Source organism: Quercus lobata, chromosome 6 (assembly GCF_001633185.2).
Source record: "Quercus lobata isolate SW786 chromosome 6, ValleyOak3.0 Primary Assembly, whole genome shotgun sequence".
Taxonomy (NCBI): Eukaryota; Viridiplantae; Streptophyta; class Magnoliopsida; order Fagales; family Fagaceae; genus Quercus; species Quercus lobata.
The window spans coordinates 30,901,258-30,917,857 of NC_044909.1; the positions used below are offsets into that span (position 1 = coordinate 30,901,258).

At 32.4% G+C, this 16,600-nt stretch overlaps 1 protein-coding gene across 1 annotated transcript; it reads right to left on the reverse strand.

Moving 5' to 3' along the window:
• Positions 1–953: 953 nt before the first annotated feature.
• Positions 954–4,190, reverse strand: LOC115995202 (probable mediator of RNA polymerase II transcription subunit 26c). The gene is made up of 9 exons (XM_031119663.1): positions 3,275–4,190; positions 3,127–3,195; positions 2,954–3,036; positions 2,778–2,851; positions 2,609–2,658; positions 2,286–2,319; positions 2,067–2,185; positions 1,699–1,789; positions 954–1,596 (listed from the first exon to the last, which is right to left on the reverse strand). Exons 1-9 carry the CDS (start codon positions 3,686–3,688, stop codon positions 1,478–1,480), a joined length of 1,053 nt encoding a protein of 350 aa, XP_030975523.1. The 5' UTR covers positions 3,689–4,190; the 3' UTR covers positions 954–1,477.
• Between the last annotated feature and the right edge of the window lie 12,410 nt (positions 4,191–16,600).

Consider the following 16,600-nt stretch of genomic DNA (forward strand, 5'->3'; position numbering starts at 1 on the left):
GGAAAAGAATTTTTTTTTAAGGGAATATAAAAATTATGTATAAAAATTATCCCAACCCATATAATATATATTCATCCTGATATTTTTGGTTGAAGGAATGATAAAGTAAAGGATGGATAATATTGAAAAGATGGAAAAATGAAAGGAATATAATATTTTTATTTATTTTTTCTTTTATATGTTTGATAAGAATGATAAAAAGAGTGAAAGCATGAAAGAATCTATCGTTTGGTTGAAAGAAAAAAGGAAAAGATTAGAATTATAATTTGTACAAAATATTATTACGTCCTTATTATATAATTTTATTTAATAAAAAAATAAAACGTTATAACCCAAAAATACAAGATCAAAAACCAAAGCTGACCCTGAAAAAAAATAAAAAATAAGAGTAAAAGAAGGTAAAATGGATTTCAACGTCTCCTATGAAACCCATAGAAGCTTGGCAAGTAGAGCTCGCATCATTCAAATGGTCAATGCAAATGACAACAAGGCGAAGCAAAATGACCCGACCTGATGACAGTAGAGAATGAGGACCATTATTTGTGTCCCCTTTTGCACTCAGTTCAAACAGACAAAAAATGTTAACTTCCTCACTTTACCACTTTCCATCCTCTCTCATTTCTATTCAACCAAATGAGAAAAAAGGCCCCCATCTCATCTATCCTTCATTTAACTTTTCTATCATCTCTTTCACACCAACCAAAAACAGTCTAAATATATGCCATACTTTGTTCTTCGATTAGATTTATCCGCGTGACTATAATTATACACAAGAATGGGTATTGACTAATAATTCAATATATCACATGATTATGTTGCATTGATCAATAAGCCGAATTGTTGAGCTATATTGATCAATAACTTACAGGTCAAATTTAACTAAGGAACTTATGATACAACACCATAAAAGACTAGTCATTAAGGGTTTTTTTTTTTTAATTTTTTTTTTTAAATTTTAAATCGATATAACAAGATTTGAAAATTTAAACTCAGTGACATTTTGTACCCAACAAAACAAACGTGCTTGCTACCAAGTTGCGCTATATCCCTTTTTCAATGCTCCAATAGCCACACTAATGAATTATCCACCTACAAACTCACCCAATTTTACAACATGCTTTAATGTCAACATATAATTGGATTTCAACACTAACACAAGAGACCACCTCTTGCACTTGCTGAAAAAGTGAATTTAGTGCGCCAATAATTGACACTTAAGATTGTTGTGGATTTGGGCGTGAGTGTATGTGCCCCACTAGAGTTTCCCGCTATTGAAAACCTAAAAACTTTTTAACACTTTGAAATCAGTATTCCCAAATAAGTCATTTTAATTTTTGTTATTAAGTAAATTAACAAAAAAAAAGTGTTATTGTTTTTGTTTTCTTAACTCCAAAAAACAATGTAAGAGGCACAACCGGTTTTGGCCTTTCCGGCCTCCATCATGTACCCTTTAGTATGTATGATTTGCCGTATTCAGTCACCAGTGCCTCCCGTGAGAACCGCCACCACTACCACCTTTGTTCTTTCCAAAGAAGGCATTCTTGGGTTTTGGGATCTCATGGATGTCCATCACCTGAATCGTTCTTTGCCTTTTGGCTTCACCAAAGTAAAACACACAAACACAAACAGCTTCAGCATAAGCCCAAATTGATGAATCCAGTAAAATTAGAGTAGAAGCAGAAAAGAAAATAAGTGAACCATTTTCAGCTTCCTTGTAATTCTCTTGAAGCCTTTTTCTTGCTGAAGCCAGTTTTTCAGAGTCAACATCCTTTTGTTGTTCTCTTTGTCTCTGCAAAATCCCAATGAAGTGATTCAAATTCAGTTAAATAACATTCACAATCCATTTGGTTGGCAAGAAATTAAAAATATCTCAAACTTCACACTATTAGGGAGCATCATGGGAAAACTTACACCTCCCATTCAATTAAGCTAAACTAAACTATTTGATGCAATTGAGTTTAGTTTCTCATATTTTTGGAATCAAATTCTTCAAAAACTAATTTTCTTACTCCAAATGATAATCAACCAAACATTAGAGCTAGAGACTCTTAATTTGGTATTCATACATTTTGATGTGCTGAGGCAGATACAGGTGCTGCTCTAGCAGGAGGAGCTTCTTTCCGAGGAATCACTTTCGGCTTTGGCTCAGATTCTGAATTATACTTATCTGACCCAGAACTCCCATCTGTGCAAGCAAGTTGGATCATTCAAACTCCAAACAAACACACACACACACACACACACAAAGCTCAAAAGTTGAACTTGGAATCTGATTCTACACTCACTGTGTGGATTTGGAGAGTATGCAAAATCAGGAACCTACAAAAGAACAGAATATTAGAAACCTCTAAAACGAAACCCATTTTCCAACAGTTTTTTTTTCCTCCCAGACAAAGCAAATTAGTTGGTTCGAAAATCACAAAAATAAAGAACAAAACTTAAATTCAGTTCCTTAGATGCTATACGTTACGTTCCCCAATTAATTGTCCTTTAAAATATAACAATGTTTGAACTGCAATGACAAATGCAGCAAGTGTTTGAATTTAACTGGGAAACCGTACAACACCTAAACAAACTGTTCCTACAAAAAATGAAAGATTTCTTCAACCTGGTGATAACCATTTTGAGTAACTTTCTGCTGAGGTGAGTCTCCATCAGCTGCCAACAACAACAATTACCAATTTTAACTTACTTTCTATAATGCAATTTGCACTCATTTACTTACCCAAAGGAGAAACTGAAATTAACTTCATTCCAAATAGTACAAAGAGTGTTACCCATTAAAGCAGAGGAAGTGTGTTCCCCAGGTTGATTCAACTTCACCCATTCATCCACAATATCCTTCCACTTCCTAACAACACAAAAACAAAAATAAACCAATTCAGCAAAAACCCATTATTCTTCACATCTCATTATCCAATGACTTGAAAAATTTTTGGTTATTCTTCAAGACCTGACTAGCAGCTTCACCAATCTCCTCACATCATTCGATGAATTCTTTCTCAATCGATTCACATGCCTCCCTATATCAGTCTCCTAAAATAGAAAATTAAAATAATTACAAATCTAACACTAAAAAAATTGAAAAGATAAAAAAGATAAAGAATGTTACATAATGAAATTTACCTTTAGCTCTTGGAATGTAATATCCATATCAGCTAGAGTTTGAAGCAATTCAACCAACGATTCCTCAGTCTGTTACACACAATTAAAACATTAAAAACAAAAGCAAAAAATAAACATACTAAATTTAAATAAATAAATATAACCAAACCTGTTGAGGATCTTCGAGATGTTCTTTAATTTCGAGAATCCTCTTTTGCTGATCTTCGAACAAACCACAATACGGATCCAAATCCTCGCTGCCGTCGTCATCTCTCACCGCCGCCGCCGCCGCCGTCGTCTCTGTCTCCGTCGTCGTCTTCGCTTCATTACCAATACTATTACTATTCTGTTGTCTCCGATTGAGATTAACGGCGTTACCGTTATCACCGTCATCTTCATCGCAATTCTGACAGCGAGACTGAAACGACGCCGTCGCAGCGTAGAGCCTCTCAACGATCCCATCTCTCCGTTGCTTCAACTCGCTACCATAATCCATAGACGCCACCGAAATCGCCGTCTCTATAAACGTCCACACATCCACACCTGAACTCTCTAGAATCGTTCTGAAATCATCTATATCCATTGTTTTTTTTTTTTTTTTAATTTATAAACTGGATCTGAAACGAAACGATATCGTATTGAGGATAGAGAACATAGATCTAGGTTTGTGTAAGGAAGAGCTGAACTGGGTTCTGGAGCTTCAACGAGATTGATTGATAGATTTTTTTTTTTTGCAGGTGTGAAAGGGTTTTTTGTGAGTTGGGGACAAATTGGGGTATATTCCACAAATGAAAGTGTTTGAAGATTGTGTTTTGTTTTTGTGTGAATGTGTTTTCTTTTGCTTCTTTTTTTTTAGGTTGACCTATGAAGCGGTCATTGTTTTGGTTTGGGTTTGGCTATTGGTTTTAGTTTTTCTAAAATTCTCAATGGGTGTCACAGAAGAAGCTGGGTTTGAGAGATGGACAGACAGAATGAAAGGGAGAGAGAGAGTGAATGATGGGGGGTTGGGGTTTACTTTAGCTTTTTGATGGGTGAATGAATAGTTATGGTAGAAATGATGTGTTGGGAATGTGGGCTTGTGGGGGTTTCGAGTTCCACGGACCAAGCTGCGTTTGACACCCGTTTTTTTCGTTTTTTATTTTGAATTATGTATATTTACTTTTTTTTAAGAACAAATAAGTCTACAACACGTGTTTTTACTTTTGCCATATGTTCGAATCGTGTTGGTTCTATTGCATTCGAGTGCTTGAACCAAGTTTAAGTCTAAGCATGCTTTTGTCCACCTTAGGTAGAAAGTAATAAATAAAACAATTTGGAAAAGATTGACTAGAAAATGAATCACTCCAATTAAATTTCGGATTTCCTTTCATTTTTAGTCTGATATGCATCACATGTCATTTATTTGATTTTTAATTACAAGAATTAAAACATTTAAAAAAAAAATAGAAAAAAAATTGGAGAATTTAATGGGAGGAGATCTCATCCCAAGACAAAATAAGTGACAAGTGTATCACAATACACTTTTGATGTGATGATCACTTCACAAATATAAGTGCTTATAAAGAATGGAGACAAAAACCGAAATTCAGGTTTCCAAAACGGAATTTCTCACACACACACATATATATATAATATATAATATATAAATGACACGCGTGTCTCTTATCTTGTCCTAACATTTAAAAAAAGAAAAACAATTATCTATACCAAAATCAATTAGTGGCCAATAATAAACAAAAATTATCCTGGAAGAGAAGCAATATAGTCAAGTTCTATATATATATTTATTTTGTAATACTTTTCATGTCTATTGACATTTTCTATATTAGTTAGTGCATTATAAAAGTGGTATTAGCTGCGGAAGAGCTAAAGGTGATGTCATATCACAATGGCTCATGTCAATTCTTGTCAAAATTATTGTGTGCTTAACAATAACGTTTAGTTATCCCCTCCAATATTAATCCAAATAGGATTTCTTTTGGCTTTGTGATTATCCAATGACTAGTGAGTAGTGACAATCTCTAACACCCGCATTAGGTTGTCCGTACTCTGTATGATAAAATATTAAAAACTCATTTTAATTTCATTCTATTTTTAAACTGTAAATGGGAGCAAGTAAGTATGTGATTTGGTTTTTTTATTATTATTTCCTAATGAGTTGATTAGCTCCAGTTTCACCATTTCTAGCTAAAACATTGTATTCAGAATCTAGTGAGTGAAACTCACGTAACACGTGTTGCTATCTTTTAGGGAATTCATCAAATTTCACTCCTAAACCCTTTTTTTTTTTTTTTTTGGGCTGAATACTCCTCAACTTTGACATAGTGTCAATTTAATCATTTCATTGGATTTTCAATATGAACAATTATAACTCCTTACCTAGAGGTTCAACCACGTGATATGTACATGACACTGGCAGTAATGGTGTTTTCAATATTATAGGTAATATGGTTGAATTATTTGCAAATCATGTGATTAAGAGCATCTCCGACAAGTTCTCTACCCCCAAAATTTGGAGAATAAATCCACAAAAGTTGCTCCAACATCTCTAAATCACTATTCATTAAGAAAAAATTGTTTGCTAATGAATAGTGGTTCTCTTCGTTTGATGACATACTATTCATTAGCAAAACAATTTATGAGAATAAAAAATTCAACCAATCATGGTTGCACCAAGTAGCTTCACCAACTTACATAAATATTTTTGATAAAAACTGTTTTTTTATTTTTGAAAGGGATAAAAACAGCTTTTAGATAGAGACATCAATTTATTTGTTCTTATCAGTTTCTTTAAATAAAATAACAATAAGTGTTTTAGCAAAACATATCTAAGTTTCAGTTGATAAAGACAACAACTTATTTATTCTTATAAATTTCTTTAAATAAAGTAACAATAAGTACCCATTTGGATACATCCGATAAGTTGTGTTTTGGCGTTTTCAACACTGGAACCGGTGTTGTCAGTGGGTCCCGTGCACTGTTCATGGGACCTATAAGTTGTCTAATTCAGCAAATTTTTCTTCAAAATTGGGTTCCACAGTACTATTCACATATTTAAAAATTATTTTGCTACAGTATTTTCAGTTTTCAACAATAAGCGATATCTAAACAGACCCTAAGTGTTTTTAACAAAACATGCAACATGCATCTAAATTTTAGTTAATACTTAATAGACAAAACAACTTATTTTTTCTTATCAATTTCTTTTGATGAAGTAACCATAAATGTTTAAACAAAACATGGAACATACATCTAAGTTTTAGAAATTTAATTCCTGTCCCAACTAAAAATCTATTATCAAAAATTTTATACTATAAAGAAGCAAAACAAGGGACACCTATTTATGTTCTTGGTTTCTCTTAGGTAAGTTTTTTTATTATTTTTCTAAATTCTCAACTTTGAACTATTTTGTGTGTTTTAGGTTTTGGTTATTCTATGTATTTAGTTTGTAAGTGTTTTGTTTTTTTCAATTGACTATCACTATGAAAAATCTTGTTCAAAACATGTCTTTCATGTGCTGTAATGCAATTTGATTTCAAGTTACTTTTAATTATTGATTGTTAAGATTTTATCATTATTTATCTATTTTTATATTTTAACATTATATTTGTGCTTTATGTTTTTTTTTTTTTTTTTTTTTTGAGGAACTTTTTTTAATTTCTTAGTATGCGGAATTCCTCCTATATCCTTTTAGATCATATAATTTAAGGTAAGATTCCTATGAAATTTTCATAACTGTATTTTTTTTTAAAGTCGAACTAAATTCAATTTAGAATTCCTGATATATCAATTTACATTATAGATAATATTTTGGTAAATTAGATCCACCGATCCAAATTCTTATGTAAGTCTATATTTACTTAACTTTTTTCTTTTTTTTTTTAGTTTGGAATTTTGGATATTTTTTCATTAATGAATTGGGATTTTGGCTTAATTTTGTTTTCAAATGTTTTAATTATTAAATTTATTATTTTTTCATGTATAATATTAATATATATGTTTGTAAAGGCTAAAGCACAATATAATTAAAGGCATTACTCAAGTTGTATAGGTTAGAGTGTTAACCATTTAAATAAAATCAATACTGAAATAGATGATTGAAATACCAAAATAAGACTTAAATATGAAATTTGTTTTTGGTGTACAAATACAATTGATTTTTTAATCTTAAGTTTGGAATTAATTATTTTAGCAAAACCTTATTTATGCAAGTATTAGAAAAGATTATTTAACTGCTTGAGTTCAAATCACCCTCTTCATTAATAAATAAGGAATTATAAAATAAAAAAAATAGAAATTTTTTTATTGATTATTTTAATTAGAGATATTATCTAAAAGGAAAAATATACAAATTATGCATTTTATTATTATTATTATTATTATTATTATTATTATTATTCATTTAGTTGAAAACGAGCTCTAAAATTATGTAATAGTAACTCATTTGGTTATTATGGGGCCCAATAGTTTGTGGCCCTGGCCCATTTATTCATTGGGGTTTAAGGCCCGAGCCGAGAAGGGTTATAGTTCAGGATCGATAATACAAGTACAAAATAGCCTTGGGACACAGTCGAGGACGATTCAGTCCTCGACATGTCCGAGATCTCACAGGAAGGAAGGGCAAAAATGGTATAGAAAACAGCTTGGGAAAAAATCTAAAATAAAATATCTGTGTCAATAGAAAATGGTACGCTGGAAAGTATAATGACCAGGGAAAGTTGCCCTTATTGCTATTCAATACTCTGCACTTGACAGAGTCATACTCTCCAGCTTTTACAACCACCCCCAACCACTTTGGGTATGGGCTGATGGGACAAGTATCAGTCTTGGAATGCCGATCCTACACGTGGACGAAGGATAAGGAACACAGGCTAGTATAAAAGGAAAAGTAAGCAATCCAGAGAAGAGGCTGGAAAAAATGGCAAAAAACTAGAGCCTCCCAGCCCACCTCCAGGAGAAAGACTCCTAGGGAGAAAATGACTTAATCATGTATGAATATCACGAAAAACCCACCGTTTGGTGATTATGGGGCCCAATAGTTTGTGGCTCTGGCCCATTTATTCATTGGGGTCTAAGGCCCGACCCGAGAAGGGTTATAGCTCAGGATCAATAATACAAGTACAAAATAGCCTTGGGACACAGCCGAGGACGATTCACCTCAGCATGTCCGAGATCTCACAGGAAGGAAGGGTAAAAATGGTATAGAAAACAGCTTGGGAAAAAATCTAAAATAAAATATCTGTGTCAATAGAAAAGGGTACGCTGGAAAGTATAACGACTAGGGAAAGCTGCCCTTATTGCCATTCAATACTCTGCACCTGACAAAGTCATACTCTCCAGCTTTTACAATCACCCCCAACCACTCTGGGTATGGGCTGATGGGACAAGTATCAGTCTTTGAATGCCGATCCTACACATGGATGAAGGATAAGGAACACAGGCTAGTATAAAAGGAAAAGTAAGTAATCCAGAGAAGAGGCTGGAAAAAATGGCTAAAAACCAGAGCCTCCCAGCCCACCTTCAGGAGAAAGACTCCTAGGGCGAAAATGACTTAATCATGTATGAATACCACAAAAAACCCACCGTTTGGTGACTGAGGTCTAGCCTTTTAAACCCACGCTCTACAAATGATATTTTTTGGGCTTTTTTACGTATGAACCCAACACTATTACAGGTCGTTACGAATCGTGTCCTTACAGTTATTATTTCTCAAAAACACACACACACACACACACACACACATATATATATATATATATATATATATATATTTCCCCCTCTTTTAGGTAGGAGTATTTTTAAAGCTTCTCTAATTCCCATCATTCATTCACATTCACTGAATAAAATATTAGAATTAATTTGTAGGGAAAATAAAAATAAAAATTCTTATTCTTAATAAGGGTTTATGATGATAAAAAAATTGCCACAAATTTTAAATCTTATAAGTTGGAAACTAATTAGGTGTACCGTTCTTGTCCAAAAAAAGTGCAACGTTTGGAACGTTACTTCCACTACCTAAGTCATGTGTCATGCATGACTTTGTGAGGAATGTCATTGTTATTTACATACAGAAATGGTGGTATACTAGTGGGTGTCTCTTAACTCTTCTCCTTTCTCTTTCAATCATTCTTCTTGTGTTTGCTCTTGTACGTAGTAATAAACATCAACACGATCGAGTACAAAAATGTTTGGAGCATGGAGGCGCAATATTATTACTAATGTATAACACCCATCAAACCGGTCACCGTGGTATGTACTCGATCTATTTCTTGCATTATCATAACTGGAAGAAGGAAAAAATAAAGTCATGGTCAATTAATTATGAGTTTATGACAACAATAAGAAGACCATACCCTGATGTAGACAACAGGGTTGATTACTTGATGAACAATATGTCTGTGTTATATATATATATATATATATATATATATATATATATATATATTGTTCCTGAATAATATTTTGTACTTAATTTATTGAGGAACAAAAAACAAAGGGACCCGATCGAAAGGTAGATTGAAGAATGGACAACAAACCAATATGTTTGTATTTGATTGAGAGAAAAGAAAAGAAAGTTGGAAAGGTAAGGGATGGAAGGCTGTTTAGTCTTTCCTGTAATTGATAGAAAATAGTTGGGAAGCATGTGAAGGAAACTTCATTGAGTTCATTCCATTTCCAATTCCAACCAAGCCAAGCCCTACTTTTCTTATTTTACTACTTTCTTTTATATATATATATATATATATATATACAAAAGGCCTAATTAGCGTGTCATGAAATTAATTTGTACAAAATGTACTTTTCAATTTATTACTAGTTCATTATCACTGGTAGTTTCTGTACCCTTTGATTGACTCCAGAAATGTGATTAGTTGAACCACAATTTGGATAGTCATCATAAAAATGAATGCAATCTTCAAATTAAAAAATTCTTCTCTACTAGTACAATTGATTCTTGAAAAAAAATACCTTACTAGATTCTCAAAAAAGGAAAAATACCTTACTAGGGTGAAAAAAAAAAGTACTACATGAGAACCCAAAAAAGTAAGAACAAAGCATAAATACTAAAAAAAATGTTGCTTAAGGCTGGAGTTAGCAATCAACCAGATGGTGTAACAACAATAAAAATCAACTGCAAGTATGTCACCGCAATCCAAAAGCAATAAAAACATTAATAAAAGTACTCAAAAATTTGGTGATGAAGTTAAAAACTTTTGAATAACTTTTTGAAAGACAAACCATTTTGGGGTAATCACACCCAAAAGAAATTTTAGTATAAAAGAAATAGTTATAATAATCTAAACTTACAAAAAATTTGTAATCCAAAAGCAATAAAAGCAATAATGGTAAACAAAGAGTTGGTGATGAAATGAAAATCTTTTGAATAACTTTTTTAAAGACAAAAACAACTTTGGGGATAATCAACCCCAAAAGAAATTTTAATATAAAAGAAATAGTTACAATAATCTAAACTTAAAAAATATTTGTAATGCCAAAGCAATAAAAGACAACAAAAGCAATACTCGTAAGCAAAGAGTTGGTGATGAAATAAACTTTCGAATAACTTTTCAAAAGCAAAACCATTTTGGGGCTAATCAATTTTGTAAAGTTGTGATATTCAACTATATTTTGTTAGCTTTAATTTCGTGTCAAATTTGATTGTATTCCATCAATTTTTCCCCTGTATGTTTGTGGGATTTAATGTAAGGGTTGAGTGTGAGTGTTTGGTGAAGATTTGTGAAAATAGTGAAATTCGCAACTAAATCATGACTAGCTCGCGAGTGAACAACTCGCAAAAGGTCACGTGAGAAGCACATTATGGAAACTAAATAGTCAAGTGCCAGGAGGCATTTTGGGAGTCATTTTGCAACTGGACCAAGTCGAAAGTGACCCACGAAACTCTTTGTTTGGCTGTTTTTTAAATGTGCTTTCCTCACTTCTTTACTCGCATTATATAAGCCCTCATTACTCATGAAATGGTAAGAAGACTTTCAAATAGAAAACCCTAGAAATACAATTGAGAGTTAAAGATTGTAAACCCACAATTATCTACACAATTTCTATTAGTTTTCCTCTACTCCTACCTCTCTAATTACAAATCCTTGAAAGGTTTTTAGCCCAAATACTTACCCCACCCAATCTAAGTATTGAGAGAAGTTTGGTGCGTGTGGGAAGCACTGGAAGAAGTCATTGATTGGTGGATGCAATTTGGAACTAATTGTGAGATCCAGGTAACTAGTGAAGACATGATTTGGTGAAGTCCGTTGGAAGCTGGAACTCGAAGGGTTCAAGTATATTAGGTAGATTAGGCTTGGAGGGTCTTTTTGATATCCTTATATTCCAACTTTATTCACTAGTGGATCATTTCGGCTTAGAGGGTTGTGGAGGGTTTTTCGCTGAAAACTTCAGTTTTCTCTTTGATAACATGTCTTCATGTTATCTTGTGTTTACATCTCTTTTCTCTTACTCTTTGTGCTTTACATTTATTGTTTATTGTTTATGTTTATACACTAGAAAGTAGTTCCAATTTATTGCATTTGATTTACTCTTATTCCGCACTTAGTTAAGTAGAATAAAAGCAATTCAACCGCTAGTTTAAATTGGGGGTCTAAACAAGCAATAGTAGTTTTATTATTGAAACCTCAGCAACACAAGCCATTTGCCTCCCACCATAGTGGTTTTAGAACTCAAATTCTTCTATGAAACCCCCTTCATAAACAAACTCATCCGCAACTTCTAACACTCATGTACATTAAAGAACTCTTTGGAGGAACACATAAAAGAACTTATTGTAAAAGGTATGTAAATATGTGGTCTGAATGAGAAACTTTGTAAGGAACTCAAAAGGAGAGTACTTGAGGGAGAAGGTTTTCTAAAGTTTTGGCTCAAGAAAATCAGGCTCTCACATGGATAGTAGTATGACAACCCCTCTCCTCTAAAATTCGTGCAACAATTATTTCAGCAAAAGTAGGTTAAAATGTGGGTTCAACAATATCAGTTTACTATTATTGCAATTTTGCTCAAGAGCTGGTTGAGCAAACTTTTTGTTTGAGTTTCAATTCAGTCGAGTAAATGTCAAGTGAGAGTCACATGAACTTTTTGTTTTTTTGAGTTCACTTGAACAAGTCTTTTGATTCTTGATTTCTTCAAGTTGCTTCTTGACTCAACTCAATTAAATTATTGGCAAAACTACACTATTGGTCTCTAAAGTTTACTTGATGTGCACAATTGGTCCCTTAAGTTTCAAGTTTCAACCGAGTGCTATTAGTTCCTCAAGTTTCAAAACTGAGCACTATTAATCCTTTATTAACTACCATTAATATTATTGTCTATGCAGCTAACAGAATAGTGATGTGACTTTTTTAAACTAATGTGGTATTTATTTTTATTTATAAAAAAAATTAGACATACCATAAACCCATAAAAGAAAATATCTAACCCAGTTCAAGTGGGCCAAATCAGATCAAAAGTCCGAATAAAATTAACGAGACCCCAACACCGTCGTCCTCCTCCACGCAATGCTACCTTCCTCTGCTGGCGACAACATCTTCTCCCCCGAGCCTTAGCAACATCATCATCCTCCACATCCATTTTGATTCATGGTTGAGCTCACACAGCAAAAGAACTAAGGGCAATTGGTCAAAAGGCTATAAATTTAATTGACCTTCAACAAGGGAATCTCCATGAATAACCCTCCATCAACTACTGCCTTATCCAATACAATGAAAGTCTTCTCTACAAAATTCACCTCCAATTATAGTTGGTGCCACAAGAAATCGAAAGCACATATGTACATAGCAAGTACAATCAAAATGGAACAAACCCAACTGAATAATCTACAAAACCCATGTCCAGAAATCATCAATCGAAAAATGCAACAACAGATTGAGTTGGTGCACATAAAAATCATATGTTGCACAACCAATATTAGTATCATGGTGCTCTAGAAATTTCCTCATTAACACTCATATCACCAAAAGAGTGTTTCCTATCATGTCCCAACTGCCTAGTGACAACACAAACTAGATGGGTTGGCCAAAGATGAGAGGGGAGGTGCAAAGCAATGGCTCTGCGAAGATGCGAGCACAACCATGAATCAAAGTGATTGTCAAGGATGACGGCGCTGCTGTCACGTGGAGAAGGACGATGGTTTTGGACTATCACTCTCTTGTGTTAGTTTTAGATTGATAATTTTTGTTTGATTTGGGTATTAACTCATTTGAACTAGGTCAATTATTATTTGCTATTATGAGTTTATGACATGTATAGTTTTTAAATAAAAATAAATAGCAAATATCAATTAAAACAATGTCACGTCACTATTTCATTAGTCATATAAGCAATAATACTAACGGAAGTTAACAAAGGATTAACAATGTTTAGTTTTGAAATTTGAGGGATTAATAGCATTCAATTAAAACTTAAGAGACTAACTGCGCACGTCAAGTAAACTTCAAGGACTATCATTGTAGTTTTGCCTAAATTATTTGAATAGAACTCTCATAAACACTTATTTTAACATAGAAATTAACCAACATAACTTAAAACCTAACAACTACAAACCCCAAAATAAACCCCCTATATATATTTATGAGAGGAAGCCGGGGTAGGAGCCCAACTCCAAATAAGTGTTGGGAGATGCATAATCTTGACACTTGAGGTGGGTTTGTGGTATTGCTGAACTGTTGAACGGATATAAAAAAGTCAAATGAAAACCACTTCCGTTGATTGGTAAGATGAAACAAATAAAGGTTGTAGCTAATTCCATTGTGTATCGTACTTTTAGTCAATAAAAGAAAATGTTGGTAAGAGGATAGCTGTCCATTTGCTTTGAAATGGAAATGATTCATCAATTTCATGATAGTATTTTGTTTTTCATAAAGTAAAATGTGTGTGTATATATACATATACAATTTTTATATATATATAAAAGCCACATCAATTAAGATTTTATTTATTTATTTATTATTATTTTCTTTCAAATAGAATTCTACTTTAATTTAATCTAGATATATATGTATGTAAAATTTCCTCATAGAAACTTGAACCTTGACTTTTACCTCTACACCCCATAAGAACTTACACTTCTGGAGTGATCATTGCTCTACCACACCAAGAGTGCACGGTGGTAGATTCCATTTATTAGATATAATTTTTTTTTTTTTTTTTTAGCGTGCTTTTGGATTGGGCATTTTGCCCAATCCATGCATTTGCTTTTTTTAGTGGGTCTCATAGGTACTGTTTACGTACCTACAAAAGTTAGCAAAATACAGATTTCTAGGTAAATTTGGGTTTCACAGTACTATTTACACATTTAAAAATTATTTTGCTACAATGTTTTTAGTAATAAGTTTTCAGTTTTCAACAAATAAGCAATATCTAAACACACCCTTAATGTGACACTAAAAAGTGAATACCATCTTCATCACTTTGAAAAGGACCATCTCTATTTTAAAAGTAGATGAGGATAATTATTTTCTTGACTAGAAAGCTCACAAATTTAAGAGTCAATGAGGATTAGATAATCTTAATGAGAACTAAGTATATACATGACTTTCAACATTAAATCTGCCTAGACAATCTTAATCAAAGGAATTTCTAGGACATCATATTTCCAATTAATGGACGTTGAACAAAGAACAAAGTGTTCAAGTTAATACAAGCGATGAGGAATCAAAAGAGATCATGAAGCATGAGAGATGCCTTTGTATTATAGTCATGAAGATAGATCGTATAACATTTTGGAATATTGACTTGCAATTTGCGTTGTAGCTAATCTGATACGAAAATGCTAGAATATTTTTTCTTGCAATTTGCCCATGAAGAGCCTTTGTTGAATTAAATCTTCCGTTCAGCCTAGCTTATCGACGTATTTGAACTCCAAATTGGTGCTATAGGACTTGCAAGATCTTGACTCTTGAGGTGCATTTGCAATATGTTGCTTGAAAAAATATAAAACCTAAAACGTAGTCCATGCTATGATTTGCTAGTTGGAGGAGACCAAGTTACCATCTTATTAATTGATTACTTAGAAAATACTTAAAAACCTTGTAGTAAAAAATTGAAATAAAATCCAAATGGGTATTGAGAGAATTGCTCCATCATACATCCTAGTTTTTATGGCGCCCAAAAGAAAAATAAGAAGAATAAAGTTTAGTTACAAAATTAATTGTAATCTTAGGCTATGACCTTACTTAATATCTTTTTATTGAAAGTGAATTTTAACAAATTTATCGTTAAATTACATTTTTTTTCTTATATTCTTCATACTTGCAAAATTTCTACAAAATTAAAAATCAATAAATCGTTTAGACTACAAGTTTTTGTACTTTAAAATTATGTATAAAATATAAATTTATAGATCATAATAAATAATATGCGATTGACACAAAATTTGACATATGTATTAAGAGCGTAAAAAATATGCAATTCAATAGTTAGATTTATATGTAGTAATATTTATTTTATTGAGTAGAGTTGTAATTTAAGGTTACAACTAATTTTATAACTAAACTTTGACCAAATAACAATTATTAAGATGAAAATGAGACTTAAAGAGTGATCTGTCTTTGACTAGGAAAAAATATCTATTGCCTACACCAAAAATGTCGTACTAGGATTTGGTTTTGGGGGAAGAATGTTCTTTACAAGCCCCATCCAAGCAAACATTTTAATTCAATTAATTGTTGGAGCATTCTTTTCTGATATTCTCCTCAACATAGAAGCGGATTCAGCCTTTTGAGGAAAAACTTTTTCCCATTTCCTCTGCCATGCTTGCATGAGATGCTATAATATATGAGCACTGTTTGTTACACACGTGAGTTTTATAACTAAAGATGTGGGCCGCTTCAACCAAGACTTCAAGTTTGAAATCATAATTAAGTTGAACCCAGGTTTTTTTTTTGTTTTTTTTTTTTTTTTATTTTGGTTATAAAACACCAATGTTAAATATAGTAATTAAGAACTTGCATCCAATGCCAAAATAAATAAATAAAGAAGTTGCTATTTGGTAACCTTTGACTGATGCCTATGTTTAAACATAATACCGACTGGGTGCTTTTATTGGTGATTATATTCTCCAAGCATTTGGAACTTTGAATGGAGCATAGTGAAAAGAATATTGTTCTGAGTGTTTTTCTATTTTTTATATATATAAAATGAATATTATGGCTCAACTGAATAAGAAAGATTTATTCGGATGGAAATATCAAATACCTGTTGAAGATTAAGTATCTTTCTCTGCGTACATGCAAAGGAGAGGGGATATATACTCCTAATTGGTTGCGAGCATGATGCTTACATCAAGAATTTGCAGGCTTCTCAAAAAAAAAAAAAAAAAGAATTTGCATTAGCACAAAGCCAAAGCATGAAAGCAAACAGACACGCGTACGGATATTTATTATACCATGATTACCTCAATTAAAATTTTAAATATTGAACTGCCATGTCACAAAAAAAAATAAAAACATTATTTTTACACTAATTTTAATAATTT